Source organism: Ischnura elegans, chromosome 10 (assembly GCF_921293095.1).
Source record: "Ischnura elegans chromosome 10, ioIscEleg1.1, whole genome shotgun sequence".
Lineage (NCBI taxonomy): Eukaryota > Metazoa > Arthropoda > Insecta > Odonata > Coenagrionidae > Ischnura > Ischnura elegans.
This window is the reverse complement of record NC_060255.1, coordinates 33,334,018-33,358,121: the sequence shown is the minus strand read 5'-3', so window position 1 is coordinate 33,358,121 and position 24,104 is coordinate 33,334,018. Positions and strand designations below refer to the sequence as shown.

Sequence of the window (24,104 nt, the reverse complement as noted above, 5' to 3'; positions counted from 1 at the left end):
TCTTCTAATTTGTTCATTTAGGACGTTTTGCATTTTTTTTCACTTGACTTTTGTTTGAGAATAAGCCCTAAACTGACATTTTTGTCGCTAGCTAACCCTTACTTCGAATTATTCTTTCCGTGCCAAGATTCATGAAAGCAGGAGTGGTAAAACTGTGGTGCTGGCTTCGAAGTGAAGGAAACTCATTTCCAAAGCAAAAGATTTTCAACATATTGTCTCCGGAGAGTTTCCCCGGTTACATACGGGAGAAAGATATAAAATCAGGGGGAACGAAACTCGACAAGCTTGAAATGATCGACAGATGGGTATACGATCACTTTGTCGAACCCAGGAACAGCAATGAGCCGCTGATGACTCGGACTTTACAAGGATATGCTATTTATACGTGATTTCAGCACATATCTCCAGGATTTGAATTCCCTGCTGGTGCTTCATGGGTTGCATCTTTTAAGAAGAGACACCGAATCGTGCAACGTAAATTAACAAAATACGTATCAGCGGGCGAGCAAGCGTGTGCTGAAGAAATATTGCAATTGGCAATGACGTTTCAGAAGCAAACAAAAAGCCCAATCTCCAAATGTAATAGATTTCGTAATTAATACAGATCATACCGGGTGTCCGTAGAGGTGGATATAAAGAGAACGCCATCAAGAAAGAGAGAATATTGTTCAGGTTGCTCTTGGGAGCGTGATCAAAGTAATACACTCATATACAGCGCAGGAAAGCTGCTTCCTAAAGTTTTTATTGTGCTTATCAGAACCTGGAGGTGATTTTGGTCCGCAAGTGAGCGAAGAAACTGGAGAGTGGATTTTTTAATGTTTCTGTTGTGTATTCTAAATCTGGAAAACTTACGACTGGGTTGTATTTCAAATTAAAAAAAAATATTCTCCAGCCATGTGTTAAAAACAATACATTTTTATTGCTTATTGATTTGTGGGGGACAAAAAAATAGTGCCATTTATGATGAACTATTTATCGACGAGGAAGGAGAACCGATATACAGCGTAAAAACTATACCACCGAAGTGCACATCCGTAAGCCAACCGTGCGATGTATATTTTTACAGGAAAGTAAAGCAGTTTATTGCACGAAACCAGAACTGCACCTTCCTCCTTCAAGGGAAAAGAGAGATTTCCTCACGTGAGGATGGAATAAAAATCCATTCAATCGTGCATCATCAGTTGTCCTAACCAGCGTTCAATGATATGCTGAGGTATGCATGATATGCCTCGAAGTTAGTAGAGAATTGAATTGTTTAAAAAAGTTAAGGGGAATATGTTTCCTTGAAGATATAAAGAAATACAATGGCGTATGCTCAGGAAGCAGTTTTATAGAAAGAGCATGGTGCTTTTCAATTAATTGCTTTTCTTGTTTTACTTCAATTATCATCCAAATTACTGTAAAGAGGCGAAGTAATAAATGAAGAATGAAAAACTGGAGAAGGCAGTGGCAATTGCAGATTATTCAATTTTATATATTTGTGCTTTATATTATGGAGGTATATCCTCCAATTCATGGTCCTTTACGCGACAGAGATTTCTCGTGGGCATAAGATCTAATGAAAGCAAGAGAAAACCGAATAATATCGTGCTACGGGAAAAAGCAAAAGAAGTGTAGGAAAATAGGAGTCTGGCGAGGCCATGAAAAAAGAAAAGGGAAGGGACGAGCCGACAAGCCAAACTAAAAACAGTACTATCATATCGACATCGACCTCAACAGGTTCAGGCCATGAACCAATTTTTAGTTGGCCGAGTAGTATATTCCAGGTAATTAAAAGTTCACATGTAACGACAATTCGTTCCCCAGCTTATACAGCTTGTTTATAATCTCTAGGCACCTAAATACGCGGAAATAAGGACTCTGACAATGAGAGGAGAGTAAGTTTGTGGGAGGAAAGCATTCCTCGCACATCGATCGGTTAGGGCAAGATGAGTAGGGAATAATGGTCAGCAGGGTGCCCAAAAATGGCTTTATGGAGACTTACTATTCCAACGAAAAATATAGATGGTACTTCAACCTCCTATCCAGGTTACTATGTGTTGAAAAAACTTCGTTCTAATCGTCTAGCCCTTCAACTATTCACGTGTTGAGGACAAAATTTCTTCCTTCCTTTCCAAAATCCTATTCTACACAAAAATTTTAGCCTTTTAACTTTGAACTCGGTATCTCCGGTAAATCGAATTCGCTTGAATAGGTTCTTGGCAACGAAATACATGCGGCAAAAGTTATTCAGCATAATAAATTAAGTTATAAGGGTATTTCCTGACGATTACCAAGGTAAAAAAATAGATTACAGGAGAGCAACAACAGTCAGAAGAGCAATAGCGACGTTTAGCACTTGGAATACCTCAAATTGATCATACAGGTAGACGAGTGAAAATTGTTGTATATTCTAAATACTACAACAGCAGGAACCTGGGAGACTCTCCGGAGACAATATGTTGAAAATCTTTTGCTTTGGAAATGAGTTTCCTTCACTTCGAAGCCAGCACCACAGTTTTACCACTCCTGCTTTCATGAATCTTGGCACGGAAAGAATAATTCGAAGTAAGGGTTAGCTAGCGACAAAAATGTCAGTTTAGGGCTTATTCTCAAACAAAAGTCAAGTGAAAAAAAATGCAAAACGTCCTAAATGAACAAATTAGAAGAGGATGGAACGGATTACAAAAAATGGAGGAGGTGGCAGACTGGAAAAAATTTACTCTCACCGAGTCTCGAACCATTGTCTTTCACATCAGAAGCGCGGTACGCTACCACTCGGCCAAATCGCTTTTGAACAATGAGCGAAATTTTAAAAATTAAATTCAACGTGACCATATTTTTCAATTTTAAAATGCTTTTTTCTCTTAAACCCGGGCGTATTTGGACAAAACCCTTCAACTGTATTCCTATCTAAGTGTCTACTTTCAAATAAAAAAGGTTTCATCTTCTTTCTTGACATCAGTTAGGCAAAGTCTCCTTGTAAGCTGTTTTTCAGTTGCATCGATTTCTTTTCCAGAGTGTACTGCTAAATTTCACATCATATCCACGTGATTTTTCATTCGGAGGTATCGTTTGAAAAAATTCAATGTTTTTACTCTATCTAAGTCTAATCTATTCTTACTTTGACAGAAATATTGCCTACAGTGCTTAGGTAAATGCCGAGACGACATGCCAACATTTTTTAGCAAGGTGACGTGTTCCCCTTGGTTATTGGAAAGAGATATTAGTCGAATGAACAATACCCCTTAAATTTTTCTATAAAATTCAAATATTCCTGTGAACAGCTTAGTTCCTGCATGAACCCTTAAAAGAATATCACAAATACGCGCCAAAAGCCTGCGTTTCCTGCTGCATAGGCAACTCAGTCAAATATTCCTGCATTGATCGTTTTCCCGCATTCATCGATTTTTTTCGTCCATCCCCTTAAAAAATGATAGATCAAGGTGCCACTGTATTAGGATTATTTTTGTGAGCTTTGCATATGGAAAACTTATTTAAGAGTTAAATGTTAATTTTTGCAGCAATCATTTGAAGATGCTGAGTTGAAGAAAAAGGATGCAGAAGAAGAAGAAGGGAAACCTGATCCTTTGACTCAGCTGGTCACTACTTTTTGCCGTGGTGCCATGACAGAGAGGAGTGGTGCACTTCAGGAGGACCCTCTATACATGTCTTATGCTGAGATTGTGGCTAAGTAAGTAATAATAACATTATTGATACCTTAATAGGGTGGCCAAATAAAAACAATAAGGACTAATTGCTTATAACTACAGTTAACAATACACAACTAAAATTATAGAGTGGTAGCTTACAATAACAAGTGCTCTCATTATCTTGGTGTTCATTTGCTGTATCGGGTGAAAGGATGGGTGAAGGATGAAAACTAGGGCGGATCGGAAAAAGCTTTACTTTTTAAAAAGAAACCTGGCTCTGTGAAGAAAAACTGATTTCAAACAAGGCAAAAAAAATTTGAGACCTCAAATTGAACCCTGTGGGACACCAAAATTTTGCTTCTAGGTTTTTGCAATTTTTTTTTGAGGGAAGAAAGTTGTTATTTTGATGTTTTTTTTAGCCATACGTCGTTTAAATTTTCCATGAATTCTTCTGAGGAATAAGTTTTTGTTTGCAAAATTTTAAGTGGTTCTTTTGGCGGGGGTTTACCTAAAACTCTCTTCTCAACATTTCGGAGGGTTTGAACTTTTGGCCTCACTACAGCCTTGTTTGTGATGGCTTATTTTAGGCATAACTAAGTTTTTTTAACTATCAATGATTTTTAGATAAACTAAGTGATATAAATCAGTCATTTCACTTTTACTATTCATTGTTATTTTAAAATGAGGAAAATGCAAGTATGTTTTATGCTGCCAGCTCATGAAATTTTCATTTTTGCACCACTGGTGATGTGATTATTGCCCCGCTTTCCCTCAAGTTTATGTAATACATTTCTGGGTCCTTACTAATGTAAAAAAACTTGCCTTGTAGATCCTGTGGTGAAGAAGAGGAAGAAGGTGATGAAGAAGGGGGTGAAGAGGAAGGTGGTGCCTCCATCCATGTGAGATATTTACCTGACTTATCATGACTTAGTTTTCAATTTTGTGTGAGCTCGTAATACATATGAGATACAGGGTCCGCTAGTAAAACCAGACAATTGAAGGTGGCTTTAAGACTGAGTTGGGAAGTAGTGGGGGAAGGCTACTGATGTGTTACCAATTGTACAGTCTCTGATGAGGTTTTTGTGGTGTTTAGGTTCGCAATAGGGTATACTTCTGGGTTCTGTCCACGTTGTCATTTTGATGGCAACATTTCACGTACTGCGCTGTAGGTGTCCTCGAAACATCACCATCAAAACGACAATGCGGATGGAACCCAAAAGTCTAACCTACTGCAAATCATACAGTCTGCCATTTCAGTTGCCATGGATCGTTAGACTGGAGAGCATCGTGGCTTCACATGCTGAGCATTTAATCTAAATGATGAAAGCTTTGTGCAAACGTGATGACCTATTTGCCATTTTAACATTCCATTTGACTGGTCTGTTCTGAAAGTTTCTCAAACTGATCCACCCACAACCATCCAAGCTCTCAAACAAAGACTTGCAGACGAGATAGCAGAAAAACCTGTCAACATGTTACGAGAGGCTGTGCAAAATTTTCTAGCCAGGCTGCAAGAATGCTGTAACTACAATGGTGGACATTTATTGGATATTGTTTTCAGAAAATTTTTTTTCTCATTTTTACACAAAAGGGCTTTTTCTGTACATTCATTTAATTAGTAGGAAAAAATTTAAAAATATTTTTTTCAACAACCAATTTCTTTATTTAATCCTCCTGTTTCATTTGCGGACACTGTATAACACCGCTGCATCACAGTCTTTCTAGAAATCTGAGGTTTTCATCCCTGCATGGCATAGTTCATGGACTTCTCACCATCTCAAGGACTCATCTTTAAAATAATTTTGTAATAAATAACCCTAACCAATAACACTGGGATCTAAGAAACCTCTGTGCCACTTAATATCAGCAGTTTGGAGCTAATAGTATTTATTTTGGCATATTTCAACCAACTGAAATTGAAATGATTCAAATTTACTCAGTATGCATCCATTAATTTCCACGAAAGTAATCCTTTCTTGCATAAATTTTGATTAAAGGGGGTTAAATAAACAAAAATTCTTTTTAAAATCAGGAAGAATGTTTAGAACTTCGACATATAGTGAAGAATTGTATGAATTTTTTTTATGATTACTTATCAGAGATATTTCATTTTGTGATCTCCACATTCATAGTCTTGCCATGGCTTGAATTTTTTTTGTGATTAGTTTGAGTGAGCATTTGTATTCCTTGGAGTAGTATTGTGACAACTTAATAACTATTGAGATTTTTTCAAAACTAATGCATGTATCATCGTAGTTTAGTGTAGGATTTTTGATAACACCATAATTGTTTGCTAATTATTATTCAAATTTGCTAATGATTGATTTTTCCTTAATTCCCAAAGAGAACAATGGAGAAATTAGTGGTATGTACTGTCAAGCTTTCTTGTTGCTTCTTAATGTTTTCATATTATTGTAGCCTTAGCGATTTTACAATATGAATTGACTATTTTGCTACCATAATAATAATTATTTTCTTTCTGCAATTTTTTATTGCTCGTAAATTAGTGATTTCTTAAATAAAAAATAAAGTCAAGTACTGAAGGTGACGCTTATCCTTTAATGATCGAATGACTTTCCAGTTTTTAACTTTCTGGATGAAGTCAATCCTCATTTAAATAACGTCTTAATTTTATGTATTGAAATTACTTAAGGTATTTAAAATCAAAATCTTTTAAGAATTCCAGTAATTATGGTATATTCTTCTAATTTGAAAATAAACAACTATTGGAAATTTTAGGAACAAGAAATGGAGAAGCAAAAGTTGCTGTTCCATCAAGCAAGGTTGGCAAACAGAGGGGTGGCTGAAATGGTTCTCTTGCACATATCTGCCTGTAAAGGTGTTCCATCGGAAATGGTGATGAAAACGTTGCAGCTTGGCATTTCCATATTAAGAGGGGGCAACTCTGACATTCAGATGGTAAGTTTTTATTCTGAAATTTAGAGTTTATGGCAGAAGTATTTTTTATTGATCACTTGGGATAATATCATGCAATCAAGACATCTGTTTGTAGACAAAACCTATTGGTTTAGATAATTGAATTATTTAGTTACTATTGCATTGAATCATCCAATATTTCTGAACAATCATATGTAATTTAAGTGCACCATATTTTGTTATTGTCAAAGTGGTTTCATACTTTTGCAATTTGTCATTTATCCTCTAATTCCTTCAAGTTATGAAATACTGACTTTGAAAATATTATTAATTCATTTTGTAAGAACAGTTCTCATATTCATTGACTATGATCTGGATCATTCATGTGCGTTAATTATAGTGTTGTATTATTTTTTCTTAATCTATTTCAGGGTATGCTGAATCATCTTAAGGAGAAGAAGGATGTTGGCTTCTTTACATCTATTGCTGGTCTGATGAATTCTTGCAGGTAAATTTTATACTGCTCAATCTTTCATAGCCTTATTTAATTATTTGTGGATACATCATGTATCAATTTGTATTATTGTAGCAATTACTAATCATCATAGAACTTTGATATTTCTCGAAATGTCGAAGTAATAAATTACGAATTATTGGTGTACTTCACGTTAAAGTGAGGTCAATAAGTTTTTCTTCACAGTTAATATTTTACAGATTCATGCTAGATACTCAAAAATGTAAGACATTTTAAAAATAGCTAAGTACCTCTTTGCTTTGGATGAGATTTATATTATTTTCCAGCTCAGGAGAATAATTATCTTTAAAATTTCTTCTAATCTAAAAAATCTAAAAAAAAAGTGTTAACAACTCTTGAAATTATGAGTCACTGTTAGTGGGCTGCAGATAATATATGCATTCTAACATCACAATGCTACTGCGATTGCTGTAATTACAGTAGAAGTCTATACCATTGAATGTTGATGATTCCCAGAAAATTAATAGCCACATCCAAAAGTCAATAGATGATTCGTCATCTCTAGCTGCAATTCTAAATTTCATTTAGGTCAATTAGTAGCTCCATCCAATTTTTTAAATTCCTGTTGCTGGTCCTGATGCATATGTTTGTGTGAATCATTAATTTTTCTGAATGTCATGACATTCTGCCTCATTCTTTAATAAAACTGATTTTTTTCATTTGCTGCTTCCAGTGTATTAGATTTGGATGCATTTGAAAGGAACACAAAAGCTGAAGGTTTGGGTGTTGGATCAGATGGAGCGGCAGGAGAAAAAAATATGCATGATGCTGAGTTCACATGTGCTTTATTCCGTTTCATCCAGCTGACCTGTGAAGGTCACAATTTAGGTAAGACGGAAAAAAGTGATGTAATACACGCTGTGTTTTAAGTAATTCTCCCCCTCACTGTGGATTTTTAAATTCTTTTCAACCTCAAACTGTTTTTTGTTTTTCTATATTTATTTTAAATGATGCTTGAAGTGTGGATAGTAACTCATAGTTTTTATTTTCAATCAATTTTTCCTCCTAAAATTTATGTTACACCAGTTGCGGTGAAAATGAATGTGAATATTGATTGATGTATTTTGCCATTGGTGGAAGATTGGTCATGTCTCTCCATAGTTTAAGTGTTAAATAAAAGATGCTCACAAATTGAATTTCCTCTATTAATCTGAGCTTTAAAAGACGTCAAGTGTGTTTATATTATTTAGCAGCAGCAGCAGCATTATATTTAAGCGTAGAATTTATAGAGCCCTTGATAGGAAAATCTTAACTTTCTTATTCAAATAATAGGAATAATTCAAATACAGATTCGGATGTAAATTCAAGATATGTTATTAATGGTAATATCTCTAATTTTTCAGAGTGGCAGAACTACCTCAGGACTCAAGCTGGTAACACAACCACCGTTAACGTGGTCATCTGTACTGTTGATTATCTCCTTCGGCTACAGGTAATTGTCCTCATCTTTGGTTTTGTACTTGAATGTAATAATGATCGAAAATGTTGGAAATGATTTAAAGTTAGCTAAATAGTTTCTATGGAAAACATATCTATTGTTCATAGAGGAGGTACACGATCTGTGAGAAAACCCCTTTAAACTTTGTAAGATATTTTCCAACAATTTACAGGTCACTCAAGGTCTTTCCCGGGATCATGGCTTCTACTCAGGGTTTTATAAACTGATAATACTGGAGTAATGATCCAAAAATCATGCTTTAAGGCTTTTCAGGCAACCATCAGTCCTCTGCTTTACTTAGCATACAGGGTTACACATACATGCTCTCAAAAGCACATTTTTTGGGTTAGAGAAGTATTATTTGCCCCTGTTTGTGGATTTAATGTGTTCTAAAACTATTATTTGGACACTTTTTTCAATGTGATTAATGAAAAAGGTCAAAAATAGCTTTGACTGGTTTGGTGATGTCAGGGGCTTCCCTGTTGAAACGTTTCTTTAGCATCTTAAAAGTATTATTACCATAATAACTGTATTCTGATGTATTGCCATTGTTATATCTATACTCAAGCAAACACCTCAGAAAATCTGATGTGTCTATCACTCCTACTTATTTTTCAAGCAGGATTTTTAAGGACTTGTGGGATTTTCCTCTTGTATACTCAAAGACTATTTCCACTGATTTTCAGCCTCTTAAACTATTTTTTTTAGAATTTTAGCAAAATTTGGCCTCATATTTTTTTTGCTAAATAAACTTTTCTTTGAGTAAAAGCAATTTTAACAAATGTACTTTAAATATACCTATCCCAGCCAAGTTTTAGGTTGAAGCACCAATTGAGTATTTAAACCTTTTTTTGGTTTTTATTCTAATTTCTTCAATCGCTAAATTTGACATTAAATGATCTTTGTGATGATGAGGTTCATAGCCTTTGATTGTGAGGCTAATTTGTCAAAGCTTGTATTTCACTTTGTCTTTCATGAAAAAAAATTCTGGTCATATTTCACCAAGAGACTTAATGTAGTCTGTGTTACTTCAGTTTTTCTTTCAGTATGTTTTACTTTCCAGGATTCATTTTGAAGCACTCTTAAGACTGAACATTTTAATTCAATCCTATTGCAGGAGTCTATCATGGACTTTTACTGGCATTATTCTAGTAAGGAACTCATTGATCCTGCTGGTAAAGCCAATTTCTTCAAAGCAATCGGTGTCGCTAGCCAGGTCTTCAATACCCTCACTGAAGTCATTCAAGGTCCTTGCACTCAGAACCAGCAGGCCTTGGCTCATTCCAGGTATTTCAATGCTCTTTTATAATATAGCTCATAAAACTGTTTAGTAATTGGCCAAGTGACTTGAACACAAACTTGCATTTTTCCTGTTAATTTAGGTTGTGGGATGCTGTTGGTGGTTTCCTGTTTTTATTTTCGCACATGCAGGATAAACTGTCGAAGCACTCCAGCCAAGTTGATCTCCTGAAAGAATTGCTTAACCTGCAGAAGGATATGATCACCATGATGCTGTCTATGCTTGAAGGTGAGGCTTTCTCTTGTTAAAGTCAACATTGATTCAAATGGTATTTTGATATTTTCAAGGTTGCCACAGAAATCCATTTTCCTAAATTGATGTGCCTCTGGCAATATTAATTATTAGTTGATGTCCACATGTTTCTGGGTTTCGCCACGTGGATTTTCTTTGTGACGACAGTTTCTCCGGTATTCCAACCGGCGTCTTCAGGTCGATTTCCGGAACACCAGAGAAACTGTCGTCACAAAGAAAATCCATGCGGCGAAACCCAGAAACATGGAGACATCATCTAGACAATGCCGCGGAAAATTACGCATCAACATTAATTATTAGTTTTACCTTTTAATAATCATTACCTTTCTCAAGAGACTTAAAATCCTGTTTCACTGAGCTGGTGTCCCCCTACGGTAGCTCACGTTCTCTCTCTACCCTTAAGGGTCACCATTAGGCTGTTAATTGAAGCAGCACCTTTCTTATTTATCCCTATTCATTCCTCCCTCTCCTGAGGTACGGGGTGATTAAAGGGTTAGGTGGAAGAGGGGACTTCCTAGTCTCAACCTCGCTTGAATAAAGACATTTTATTATTATTATTATTATTAAGTCTTGGGCTTGCTTACCCTGCCTCATGAGTGTATCTTCTCAAGATCCTAGCCTGATCTCGATCCACCCATAAGATAAGAAACTAAGTCATGATAAATTACTATTGAATTTAAATACACCAAAGGGTGAAGTTCGCCATGAAAAAATATTTGACTTAGCCGGGATTCGAACCCGGATCTCCCGATTGCCGGTCAGGCGTGCTACCAGTTACACCACCAAGCCATCTTCTCAGAGCGAACTTCGGGATGGGTTTTACCGAACAAGATGTTGACGTCACAAGTCCACACTGTGGCACATGTGGCGATGGTCGTGCTTACCAAGCCACTGTCGGGGAGAAAAACCCTTATTTTCCGCTGGTCTGCGGCGACGATTTTCAAAGTACTAAAAAGCTCCTCATAAAATGATGTATCCATTGAGTTGTATAGACAACTATCCTGTGCAGAGAAATTTTCAGGTGGATGAATGAATGAAGAAGTGTATGGTGAGAGGTATAGACTCATTTATTAGAGCATATTATCCATGGTGGATCTGCAAAAGCTTTTGCTCTGTCATTCACAAATAAATATGTGCATAATTGAAGTATTGGCAATACATTGGCTAAAGAAGTTCCATTGGCTTATATCAATTTAGGAAAGTGGTTTCCATTAAGATCTCTGTTAAAGTAATTTGTAACATTGGTATTATGAATAGTTGTTGACTGCTGTTCTTCATATTATTGTATTTCAAATACTTATGAAAATTTGCTGCGCTTGTAATGGTATTATTTTATTGATATTGTTTGGTTTCTTCGTGATATTTTTTGCTTTTATTGAAGATGTAATATTTTGTGAGGCATTCTTTCAGCCAATTTTTTCTCTGGGGTACAATTTTTACCTCATAAAGTTTTGAAACAGCTGATTTGGAATGATACTCATCTGAACTTTAGCTTTCTCGCTCTCTAACATTTTTAAAAATGATCACCATGTAGGTAGTTTAGATGTGTACTTTCATTCACTTTAGTGCTATAATCTACCATTGATTATTTCTATGCAATATTTCATTTATAGATTACTTCTCTGCATTTTATATGTTCAGAGCCTTCAATACTGTGTCATTTTGAATATACTTGTACTGATTGCGATAAAAATTAGTTTTACATTCATGAAACTTGTTTAATGTATTATATTATGTACTATGCTAATCACAGTGTTGGAAGTTCTTAGCTTATTTTTCCCATCTCATTTATTCACCCTTCAAGGGTTTATTCTATCAAATTCAAGTTAAATTCAGCACAACTTTTCTCACTTTGAATTTTGTCTCCAATTTTTGACTTACATGCACATAAGTAAACTTAAACATCACTGAGGAACCTTTCATTGTAGCATGTAATTAAAATCACAGATTTGTATTATCTTGGATAGAGAAGTTTTAATCTATTTATGCATAATAGTGTATGTCCATCTCAATTACTCTTTCACTTGGCTTCACATTCATTTGTTGTGAAATCATCCCTTGAATTTAATTAATTCTCTCTCACACTGCATGTCTTCCTGTGGAATATAATGATTCAGAAAGAAAAGATGAGTTTTTATTTTATACTCCAAACAATAAGGGCCTTTCCAAATTATATATTAAGTTTGTAGGGTAGATTGCTTGTGATTTGTTTGCATGTAATGCTTGAAAAAGGTATATTCATGAAATCAGAATTGTTATGGATTCACACCAGAATTAAATTTTGGAATTACTATGCATTCCTGACAATATTAAGGGAAAAATGGTTATATATCGCCCATTTGCACCCTATTCCACCTATATTCCACATGACTCTAAATGTGGCAATTAAGCATGATGCCTGATTAAGTTATTAACTTATGACTTACAAGATACAATATGGCAAATGTGCCTTACGAGCTAATTCTTACAGCCGAAGTCAATGACCAGTGTGCACCAGTCATCATTTTAAGGAAGGAAAATTAATTCACTCATCCATTAACTCAGCGGTTCCCAAAGTGGGGGTCGCGACCCCCAAGGGGGTCGTATGCCGTTCGGAAAGGGGTCGCGAGATACTAATAATATGGTGAACAACGTACTTAAACTTGGACGACCATTTTTAGGGGGTCGCGGCTAAAAAGAATGAGCTAAAATGGGTCGCGGAAAGAAAAAGTTTGGGAACCGCTGCATTAACTCATCCTATTAGCTTTTTGTGCTACACATTTATGGCCTATTATTGTAGTGTTTTTATTTAGAGGATCCATTGAAGTGTCAGTTTTTTTTCATTTCAGAATTTCTGAGGAACTCTTTCCTATATTATCACTTGAGGGTTATTCTTATCTGTCCTCTGTAAAAATATTGATTCTTTGGTGGGCAAAATTAATGTTGAAATACATATATTTGAAGAACTCCCTAAAGTTGTGCCCGCAGCCTATTCTTTGCGTCTTCAGAACTTTCATGCAATCTGTTATACATACAGTATTCCTCGTGTTCGTATGAATAAAAAATAATTGGAGTGGCTTTCAATACTCAATCACCAGCTGCTATTGTCTAAGTATGTACTCAACTGTATTTGGAAAATTTTGAAATGCTGTTCCTATTTTCTGCTGAAAGAGGCAAAGCAGGTTATAGAGCTCTGTTCACCCGCAAGGCCAGTATGTGTTGCTGGTTGCCTGCCATGCAGGAATTATATCTTGCAAGGGGTTGCATGATGTCATCCAATTGATGAGAAATGGGAAAGCAAAGAGCTTACGGCAGTTTTAATACCGATAATCCTCAGAAAAGATGTCCATTACTATAAAATGTAGTCGCCTTGACTGAAAAAATAATAAATTGGATGTTTGTAAAAATTTCAAATCTGATAGGTGAAAATTCTGACTGGTAATATTGATCAATCTGTAATTTTGTCGAGACTGTTGTAAAGATACCTATTGGATTCTTGCTTGATATTACAGTTTGTTCTATCAACGTGCAATATCAGAGCTCTTGTATCAGCAATTGCTTGCATTTTTCGGGGACCTTAAACATAAACCACATCATCAATCCACATGCTTTAGAAATATTAGTATAAAATTTAACAAACACCCATTTAAGTCATTCAATAAATGTGAGCAGGAGGCATGGTGATGTTTGCAACTTATCAGCATACATTTTTCCTTCCGCACTGTTGTTACAGAAAAAATGTAAATTTTATGGCTTATACTATGACACGAGACAAAAAAGTTTTTTTGCTCTAGGAATGACTTTTAATTGTTGTTAGATTTCACAGATAAATAATTCAATGTCAAACTCTGTCCCTTTCAATTTATAGAAAATGTCAAATTATTTGATAGCCTGTTTTATGGGATTGGAAATTTTAGGAAAGTTATTAATTATTTGTTCTATGTTTTTATTGAATGAATTGCTTTGCTAGTTTTAAATTGTTTCTCATTTGGAAATCGTGCTTACTTTAGTGACTAGATGCTAAATTTCAATATATAGCCTTCATTTCCTGTAGATTGGTCACATTTTTACTACTCACTATTGTAGCTTAAATCCTGTCATTTGAAATAGATGGGACAGTAAACAAACTCTTTTATTATAAGAGCAATTGCTGGATTTTGGATTGGATGTCTAATGTATGTTAAAATGTGATGGCAGATTGCTTGTTCATATTAATCAATCACCTTGTAAATAATGCTGACTTGATGAATATACTTTTATGAAATGTGATGCCATGGGGATTGGATGTTCTTTATGAGTCTGATCACATTTTATAATTTTTACTGAGTAAACGTATCATGAATCGTGTCTTTTGATTTCACTTGTGTTAGTTAATGTAATTAATTTTGGAAAAAAATTGTTAATCATCAGGTAATGTTGTAAATGGGACCATTGGGAAACAGATGGTGGACACGCTGGTGGAGTCTGCATCTAATGTAGAGGTATGTAATTCTGCTTGTTGTAATTTAAAGGCTTACATTTATTTCTGTTGAAACTTGAATCATTTGAGTAATAATTTTGAATTTATTCTTATTCCAAGTTTTCATACATATTTGATTGAAAGAGTAAAGCATGTGTATATAGTATCTGAAGTCAATTGTGATTTTAATGTGACCTCCCATTTGATTACATTATTTAATTGATATATAAGAGAGATTTTCAACAATTATGTGTTCATGCTTGGTATATGGTGGCATGTCTTAAGCAGATCAGGCTACAATGGAGTTATTTCAATAAGTGAGCATGAAGCAAAAACTTAGAAGATTTTTCTAACCAAGATTTAAAATCTCAAAAATTTTGCTCATCCACCTTTCTCCTATCAATTCTCCTCTCAATGTTTCATTTCAAAGCTCAGATAATTCAATGGTAAATAATATTTGGGATTTATTGTTGCAATTCTTTTATCTTCGTGTGACTGTTGTTGTATAGTACATATCTCTCAACAAAAATGTCCATGATTGATTTTCATGTCTATTTTTGAATGCTTTTATATGTGTGATGTCTTTTATCTTTGCAATACTGATGCAAATATTTCTCTTTTCAGCTGATATTGAAATACTTCGACATGTTCCTCAAGTTGAAAGATTTAACATCATCACCAACCTTTCAGGTTTGTTATTTTGTATTTCATTGGCCTCAGTACTGTTTGGTTCATAATTTGAAATTATTTTTCATTTTATTTAATATTTGTACTCAAGTTGTTAACCATTAATTGTTTATCACTTCAGGAAATTGATGTAAACAAGGATGGTTGGGTCACTCCTAAAGATTTCAAGGAGAAAATGGAACAGCAGAAGAGTTACACTCCGTAAGTTAATTGGAATTTCAGAACATGCATGATAAATTTTGACACATTGGTTGTGTGTATACTTAATTGTCTTTCATTCACAGGGAGGAAATCAACTTCATGCTCATGTGTTGTGATACTAACCATGATGGCAAGATTGACTACAATGAGTTCACCGATCGCTTCCATAACCCAGCCAAGGAAATCGGTTTCAACCTTGCCCTGCTTCTGACAAATTTGTCAGAGCATATGCCAAATGAGCCAAGGTGCGTTATTGAATTATGTATTCAGCGTGCTATTTTTCGAATACTTCTTTTTGTAGGTAGAAATTGGATTATGTAACATCTGTATATACTTCCAATATTACTCTGCCTGTGGTAAAGTTGTGTTTGTAATGTTGAAAATGACATTGCGATTTTTAGTTCAATATGAGAAGTCGATAGTAAAAATGCTCTGGCTAATGTTCATTTGTATATTTTTTAGGCTTGATTATATGTTTTAAGTCATTAGAGATTATTATTGATTTTTAACATTAATGAAACCAATATTTTTTCTTTATTAATTGCACAAAAATTTGTTCCATTGCTGGATAACCTACTTTTGTTATCTTAATATAATCATCATTGAATATGCACAATATAATGTATTTTTATTTCATATGAATACTACTTGAGGAATAACTTGTCATTTTGCATTCTGTCATGCTATATGCTTGTGGTAATGCTTACACTTGACCTCAGCTTCAGAGATGTGTTTAAAAACATGCTACGATATGAACCTTTTAGATCCTGGCATTCCCATATGGGCTTGGGAAAATAGCACTACTAGATGATTGGGTTGCCAAAACAGGCATAAGAAATTTAGTGTTGGAATGAAACCCTATGGGGAAGCACATCTATTGAGCATTTAAATTTAAGAGCTAAAGGTTTAGTGAACATAAAGCTTTTTTTAACTAGTTAAATAACATTGTGAAAATAACATTTATTCATGTTTAAACTAATTCATTTTAGGAAACATTGAATACAGAAAGACTTGTGCTTAGCTATTATTATAACAGCTAAGCCTCAGAAATATCCACAATCTATGTTTTTTTTTACTTTTGTGCATAATTTGTGGATTTATTAATCACTTTTCACAATTAAAAAGGATGTTGGGTACAAATTACTGCAGAAGAATATTAAATGAAAAGTATTCATGTTACAGGTTAGCAAGGTTCTTGGAAACAGCTGGTAGTGTGCTCAACTACTTTGAACCTTTCTTGGGTCGTATTGAGATCTTGGGTGGCAGCAAGAAGATTGAACGAGTGTACTTTGAGATCAAGGAGTCAAATATTGAACAATGGGAGAAGCCTCAAATCAAGGCAAGTTTTGCATCATTGCTCTTCTTCATTGAGGTTTTTGTGAGTCATGTAATGCACTATACATCAAAAGTTTGACTATTTCAACTATCTACATTCAATCAAGGCATTAATCTGGTTGTTATAAGCAGGTGCTAGTACTAGTTAGCAAAGAAATTTACTACTTTCTCTGTGATTCTTCCTTATCTTCTCATGCAAAATATTATAACTTCTTACGTTAGCTTTATCCTGTAACAACCAAGGAAAAACAGAAAAAATGCCAAGATGAGTTTTAATGGGAAAAATCCTTGCAAATCATGTATTTATCTTTACAGCTGTACATTGTTCAAAATCTGTATTGTATCATTGATTGCAATTAACAGTTAATGGGAACCATGCATTTTTTAGGGATTCATAGTATTAATGTATTATATAAATGCATTTTTCTGGCTTTGATGATGCATGCAATAAAAGGGATGGTGAACAACAAAATGCATGTCGCATTTGTTGTTCATGGCGGATTTTGCGTTGAATAACACACATTCTTATTTGAGAAGGTTGACTTTAATCTAGACTTGCGAACACTCTTACATGTCATACACCATCATACATGACCGGGGAGAAGAACATAAAAAAAAGAAGAACGAAAATGCACCCCGGCGATTGGTCAAGATGATGTCACAGAAAACAAAAAAACAAACATTACAACACTCCCTCCTTTGCTGTGACATCATTTACACAATACAAACAATCATAAACAAAAAATGGTCCACACTAAAAAAAAAAATTCTTTCAATATTCCACTCATGAATATTGTTGTAACTTCATGACAAATTCATCTTTTCCCTGAATTTTTGCATCTTTGGTCCATTAGATGGCTTAGTGAATACATCTGCCACATTATCATTACTGCATATATATTCATATCTTAAAATACCCTTTACCCTCCTTTCTTCGCCCAGCAAACGTCCCTTCACCTTCCGCGTTGTTAGCTAAGGCTCTTGGAGAACATTTTGAATAAACACTTCGTATTCATCAAGTGGAAGTCCCGCTAACAGAAAATTAGCTACGACTTCATCATCGAACTCAATACCGCCTCTCTGCACTTTCTTATTCAGTCTTTGAATGGATGCTGCATATTCTTGCATGCTGATATCTTCGGTCTTGCTTACGTTGACCATCTCCTTCAGTGCGTACAAAGCATGGAACTTCGTAGACGTGACATGTATTTCTTCTAAAATCGCCCATGCTGCTTTCGCTCGGGTACAGTCCTCAATATCCAATAAAAAATCATCACCTACGGTTTTGTATAACACTGAGATAGCCTTTCGGTTAAGTCTTAATTGGTCAACGTTCAACTCCTCAATTTCGTCATATCCCGGCTCTATCGCAATCCAACAATTTTTATCAATTAAGTGCGCCTTCACACGCAACTTCCATGCGAAATAATTTCCATTAGACAATTTTGGAATAAAACTGTCGTTACGGTCCTCACTGTCCGCCATGATGACTAGTGAAAAAAAAACTCACAATCAGTCGCTCAGTCATATACTTCACGCGAATTCCTCAACCTTCAAAATGTATTTCAATCTACATTCTACTTGGTTGCCTGTCTGGGCCCATAACCTGTTGTTCATGGCGGATTTTGCGTTGAATAACACACATTCTTATTTGAGAAGGTTGACTTTAATCTAGACTTGCGAACACTCTTACATGTCATACACCATCATACATGACCGGGGAGAAGAACATAAAAAAAAGAAGAACGAAAATGCACCCCGGCGATTGGTCAAGATGATGTCACAGAAAACAAAAAAACAAACATTACAACAGCATTTTGTCTATTTTTTTTAACGGGAGTGTACTTTGAAGGTTTTTCTATCAAATGGAGAAGATGTTTATGCACTGAAATTCTATCCTTTATGAGATTTTTTAGAGAAGCTATTGTTTGTGCTAGAAATTTAGTGGCTAAGTAGATACTAGAGTGTCAGGTTGGGCTTTTAAACAAAAAACTTCATTTTTGTGCGTTACAAATGCATTGTCTCAAATTTGCCATAAAATGGTCTGCTTTACCTGAAATATTAGTATGAACTATCAATTATTTAAATAAATAGTCACTGTAATACATTAATCTTATTTTCCTGTTCTTCATGTGGTTTGATTGAAATATATAGCGTGGTGACTAATATGCCATATTTTTTCAGGAATCAAAGCGTGCTTTCTTCTATTCAATTGTAACTGAGGGTGGTGATAAGGAGAAGCTGGAGGCATTTGTGAACTTCTGTGAGGATGCTATTTTTGAAATGCAACATGCAAGTGGTTTGATGGCTGTGGAAGAAAGCTCTGGTGGAGGAAAAGCAAGAGAAGCATCCTATGCCTATTTGTCAGAGGATGATGAAGAAAGGTAATGCTGATACATAATTTCTGTTGGTTTCATCACACTGGTACAGCTATTTATTTTTCGATGATAATACAGTAAAACCTCACCTTAACGAACTCCCGCTAAACGAAGAACTCCGTTCAACGAACAAATGCTATTGGTCTGGCCAATTGCCTATGTAAACACAGTAGTGAAAAACCCCGATGAACGAACTCCTCTTTTACGAAAACTCCCGATCAACGAAATGAAATTTTGGCCCGATCGAGTAAAATTCACCTCCCAATAACCAATTTTTCCGGTTAAATTTTTATTTTCATATGAATAATTTAATATTCGTAGCGTTGGAGGGCAAATCAGAGACTTCCACTGAATAAGCCAATCAGAATCGTCGTTATTAACCGTAACCATAGCCTGCCGTCGTGTGTTTCCGCCGACCCCAACTCGCGGCTCGCGGCGAATTGCGAAAAATGTTAATGCTGACTTTCGTAAATAACTCAATGTCCCAATATTTACACGCTCAAAGATATGATATCTAGAGCTATGTACTTCGATCGCATTCTTTTGACGGTTGTTTAAGATACTTTACAGAATTACAACGCGTAAATTCCGAGAAGCATTTTTTTTTTCACTCGCCGCCATCTTGGATAACTTCTTTAACACATTCAGTGCGGATGACATATATATATGTCATGAGGGCTTTTCCACTCAGGCGGATGACATAAATGTATGTCTTCGGAAGTACGTTTTTCCGCTGGTCACTAGGGTGCTCCGAGCACGCCTAGCGTTACTTTTTCACCCTCCCGCAGTTCGGGATTGACCTTACACCATTGCGGAAGTGTCCGTTTCTAGTTCTACGTGTTCCTTCATTTTTAGTGTTTTTTTGTTTACTTTACTGCTGTTTTTGGAACAATTTGGCAGGTTGAGATTTTTCTTTTCATTTCCTTCGTCTCTTTTTCATCATTCTTATCGTAAATATCATAATCATGTCTTACATATGGATTATTCTTTTAAATTTGTTTTTTTACCTTCATTTTTAATTTATTCATATTTTACGTGCTATCACAAAAATTATGATTAGACTAACTTTTTTATTGAAGATAATTATCCCCGTTTCATACTCACTACATTATAAAAAAAATGATCTTAGTGCGGTGCTTCAGTTAATGATGTTATATTTGAATTTCTTTTGCTGGGAACATTTTTTTATTAATGCAAATTACGTTTATCCTGGGTGATTTTTTTTGGGTCTTTTTCCTACTTTTACTGCATATTTTCTCATTCGTTTCCCTAGGTCAATTACCAATCCTCTATTCATTTCTATTTTATTTCATTTTCTGAGTTATTCATACGTGTTGGGTTAGTTGCAGATTTTCTTCCTTTTCATAAAAAAATAACATATTAATGGTGTATGCAACACTGCATTACATTATCTACAGTATTGGTCTGTATTTTTTTACTTGTTTATTTGTTTCCTTAGCTTTGTAAACGAAATTGCGGAAAAGAATAGACTCAGAGGTATTTTAAGCATTACGGCATTTAACCATTATTTATTACCTTGAAATAGTATTTTTATCTTATTTTTTAATTTATTCATATCTTATGTACAACCACAAAAATTATTATCAGACTTAGTTTTTGTTAATAACGTGTATTCCCGTCTCAAAACTTACTATTTTATTCCAAAATGTTTCCATGTGGTCCAAAAGGTCGTATTTTATACTTTATTAATAATTTTAAAATAATTATTGCAAATTACGTTTTTTTACATAATTTGGGTTTTTTTCCTAATTTTACGGCATATTTTCTCAGTCATTGCTCCGCATCAATTACTTGTCCTCTGATCATTATGGTGTTTTCATTTTGTAGGTCATTAATACATTCTAGTGTTAGGTACAGATACAGTCTTAATTTTCATAAAAACTAAGGTATTAATCACATATGCAACACTCCATTACACAAATTGTACTATTTTGCTTGATAATTTTTAAGGCTCAAGGTTGAAGTCCCTCCCTACCAGCGGCACTCCCAGAGATTATTTCAACTTGCAAATGATATTTTCTTTGAAATAATCATCTCATAGACGGAGAAAAATGCTGTAAGCATTTTCCTCCAAAATCCTTCACCAAGGGCCTTCACTAAGGGCATAATGGATTGGAAGCTGTTAGACAGGGAGAACTGGAAACTTGGCTGGGCCTTCTTCTCCACATATGCGCAATTAGGGTTAACACGATTTTTAACGATTGGAGGTCAGAATTAGTGTGAGTACCGATATTCGGGAGAAAATGTGCCGTGATAGGTTTTTAGGAATGATGCAGGCTCTTCATTTCTCCGCTAACCGTGAAGGCATCCGAAGGACAGTGACTGCAATTTGCCCAGAATGTGAAGGTCAACCAGGGCTCTAAGGCCTTGCTTTCAAATATATCATTAACATTTGTGAGAATTTTTATTGAAATGTTTCAATTTTGCAATAACTCTGGGGTAACATAGATTTAAAAAAATGTTTATCCCATAAATTTATATTTTTCTTGCCGTTCATTGTGTGTTCTACTTCTGTGACTTGAAAAAATTAAATCTACGGCCGTTGAAACAAAAAAAATACACGTAAAGACTAATTCCAAGATATTTCCGCCATTAACCTAAGGAATCAATGGTAGAAGAAGTATTATAAACGGAAATATGAAAAGTTCACTCCTTCATACAAGGAAAATTGCATGTGTGTAATGCGGGTTGCGTGAATTGTCAATTACTGGTGACGGGTGGCATACATGTATGTCATTAGGGTTTTTTACTAATTGCTTGAAACAGAAACAAAAAAAATTGCAAATTCTGTTGTATTACTTCCAAGACCACCGTTATGAAGCAAAATCACCCATCCGTCACTGGAGGTTTCGGTGAAAATATCATCCGCATTGAATGTGTTAAAATTAAACTAAATTACGGAAGATACAATGTTTGCGCTAGAAGATGAAAGCCAAAATTTGCCTCTCTTAATTATCTTGAATATATGACTCAGTAGTTACTCTTGTTTCATTCACATTGTTTATTTCAATATCATCTAAAAAAATAGGAGAAACTTTTGCATTTGCCGCAATCTTGGATAAAAAATATTCGCACTTAAGAGATGAAAGCCAACATTACCCATTGATCTAGACGTTACTTGAATTGAGTGCTTTATACTAAAGGTCAGTCTCTGTCTGTCGGCGATTGTAGCGATGTCCTAACGTGATGTGAAGCGGTGTTGATTTTCTCCAGAGAAAAAGGTTTGCGACGGCCGTCAATTGTTGCATGAAGAAGACGACACAGTCTGACATGCCATGTTTAGACTGGGCCACTGGTGAGAGTGATGCCTCACCCCTGTGATAGCAGCAAAAATCCATGAATGACAGTGGGATTAATTCAGCGGTGGTTGGCGGGAGTTGATGCACTCATGGGGAAAGTAGATTTCTTCCTCGATCGCTGCACGGGCCCGAACATAGGACTAACAATTAAAAAAAGTGCGCGTTATTTTCTTCCCCCCAAATGCACCAGCTAAGTTGCGACCTTTCGACCGAGGGGTCATTTCTGCGGCAAAGCGGCATTACCGTAGGATTTTAGTGGAGTTTTTGGTTTGTCGAATGGATGTAAGGGATCGGCGAAATTGAAGAGGACCATTTTGCAGGTAATGCAGCGGCTTTGGACCAAGCTTGGAACCATGTCGCACCTGTCACCATATTTAGTTATTTTGCAAAAACCGGGTTTGCAGTCAACAGCATCATTATCGTGACTTATTTTACTTCAAGAACTCATGCATGAGGCCTTTCAAGCTGTTTTCTTACCGGGAGTTGTCAATCCGGTTCGCAGTCAACTGTGACCACGCGATGGAGAGTGATGACGAAAGCCGTGAATCCTGGCAGGGTCTGTCAAAAGTCATGAATATTGAAGGGTCGTTTGATGAGTTCACTAGAATAGACTCAAATTTCGTTATCCGCGAAGCCAGCGAACTGAGGGTTGCAGAATATAATTTCTCGAAAACTCATTTTTCAAAATCGTGACGTATTTTACTTCGAGAACTCCTGCATGAGGCCTTTCAAGATGTTTTCTTATCGGCAGTTGTCTATCCGGAATGCGATGGAAATGATGCTAGTACAATGAATTATTTACGAAGCCCGCGACCGCAAATATTGCTATTGAGTATTCTGGATTCCACTACTATAAAGAAATGCTGCCACCCACTGCACTTTAATGGGTTGATGAAAGTCGCACTCGCGCCGTTATGGTAGAGCGATCTTAATTTCATGATGAAGCTATAATTGGCGCTGCTACTTTAACTTTATATTAGTAATGGTTAAATCTATTGAATTCTTAATTTTTCAGTGTAAACTTTGCAAATACATGTACTCTATTTCAAATATTGAGAATAAAGGGATGGCCTCGCGCTCACTGCTACGTTGCATACATTTTTGAAAACCGATGAAAAAGCACGCGAAGTGATTGAATAATACGAACTGAGGCTTCCTAAATGTGGTCTATTGCCTGCGATTTGCATTGCAGCTGAAGAAATCAGCACTGTTTTGAAGTATGCGAAGGTAGAATGAAGATAACGTATGCAGACTTGCTTCAATTTCCGAGCCCCTAGGATGATGCAACGTGCGCATCACCTCCGGGGAACGAACTCCCGATCAACGAAACGGCAAAATTTCAGTCCCTTGAGTATTGTTTAAGAGAGTTTTTACTGTAGTATGATTTCTTAAAATTTGTATCATTTTTTTCTATCTTATTACTGCACTCCTGAGATTGGTATACTGTAGCCCTGTATTGTCTTCTCTCTTGTGTCTTTCTTTAATTGGCTCAAGTACTTATCACTTGGTCTGCTTTGGGGGACCTTGCCTTCAGTTTGGCCCTCCATGTTATTTTGATATTTCTCTGGCAATTACTGTGTCTTTGGTCGTGGCCTATCCTCTGGGTCATAGCAAGGGGTACATTCAGCATCAAAGTTTGGGGTAGGACAGGGGGAAATGGAATGCCCCTGGGAGAGAGGGGTTCTCTTCCTTATAAAATTTTTTTAAATAC

At 35.5% G+C, this 24,104-nt stretch overlaps 1 protein-coding gene and 1 non-coding gene across 4 annotated transcripts in view; one reads left to right on the top strand and one right to left on the bottom strand.

Annotated features, from left to right (window-relative positions):
* The window catches only part of LOC124166576 (ryanodine receptor), a 149,556-nt gene that overhangs the window by 111,540 nt on the left and 13,912 nt on the right, over window positions 1-24,104 (top strand). For all 3 annotated transcript variants that reach the window (XM_046544142.1, XM_046544140.1, XM_046544141.1), the window contains 14 exons: window positions 3,504-3,673; window positions 4,462-4,531; window positions 6,372-6,551; window positions 6,941-7,017; window positions 7,718-7,872; window positions 8,388-8,476; window positions 9,600-9,769; window positions 9,865-10,010; window positions 14,424-14,494; window positions 15,097-15,162; window positions 15,281-15,360; window positions 15,444-15,605; window positions 16,543-16,699; window positions 18,880-19,079. In XM_046544142.1, the coding sequence (XP_046400098.1) occupies window positions 3,504-3,673; window positions 4,462-4,531; window positions 6,372-6,551; window positions 6,941-7,017; window positions 7,718-7,872; window positions 8,388-8,476; window positions 9,600-9,769; window positions 9,865-10,010; window positions 14,424-14,494; window positions 15,097-15,162; window positions 15,281-15,360; window positions 15,444-15,605; window positions 16,543-16,699; window positions 18,880-19,079 (1,793 nt within the window). The remainder of the gene's footprint in view (window positions 1-3,503; window positions 3,674-4,461; window positions 4,532-6,371; window positions 6,552-6,940; window positions 7,018-7,717; window positions 7,873-8,387; window positions 8,477-9,599; window positions 9,770-9,864; window positions 10,011-14,423; window positions 14,495-15,096; window positions 15,163-15,280; window positions 15,361-15,443; window positions 15,606-16,542; window positions 16,700-18,879; window positions 19,080-24,104) is intronic.
* Trnaa-ggc lies at window positions 10,752-10,823 on the bottom strand. The gene has a single exon. It is a non-coding gene; the product is annotated as a tRNA-Ala (tRNA).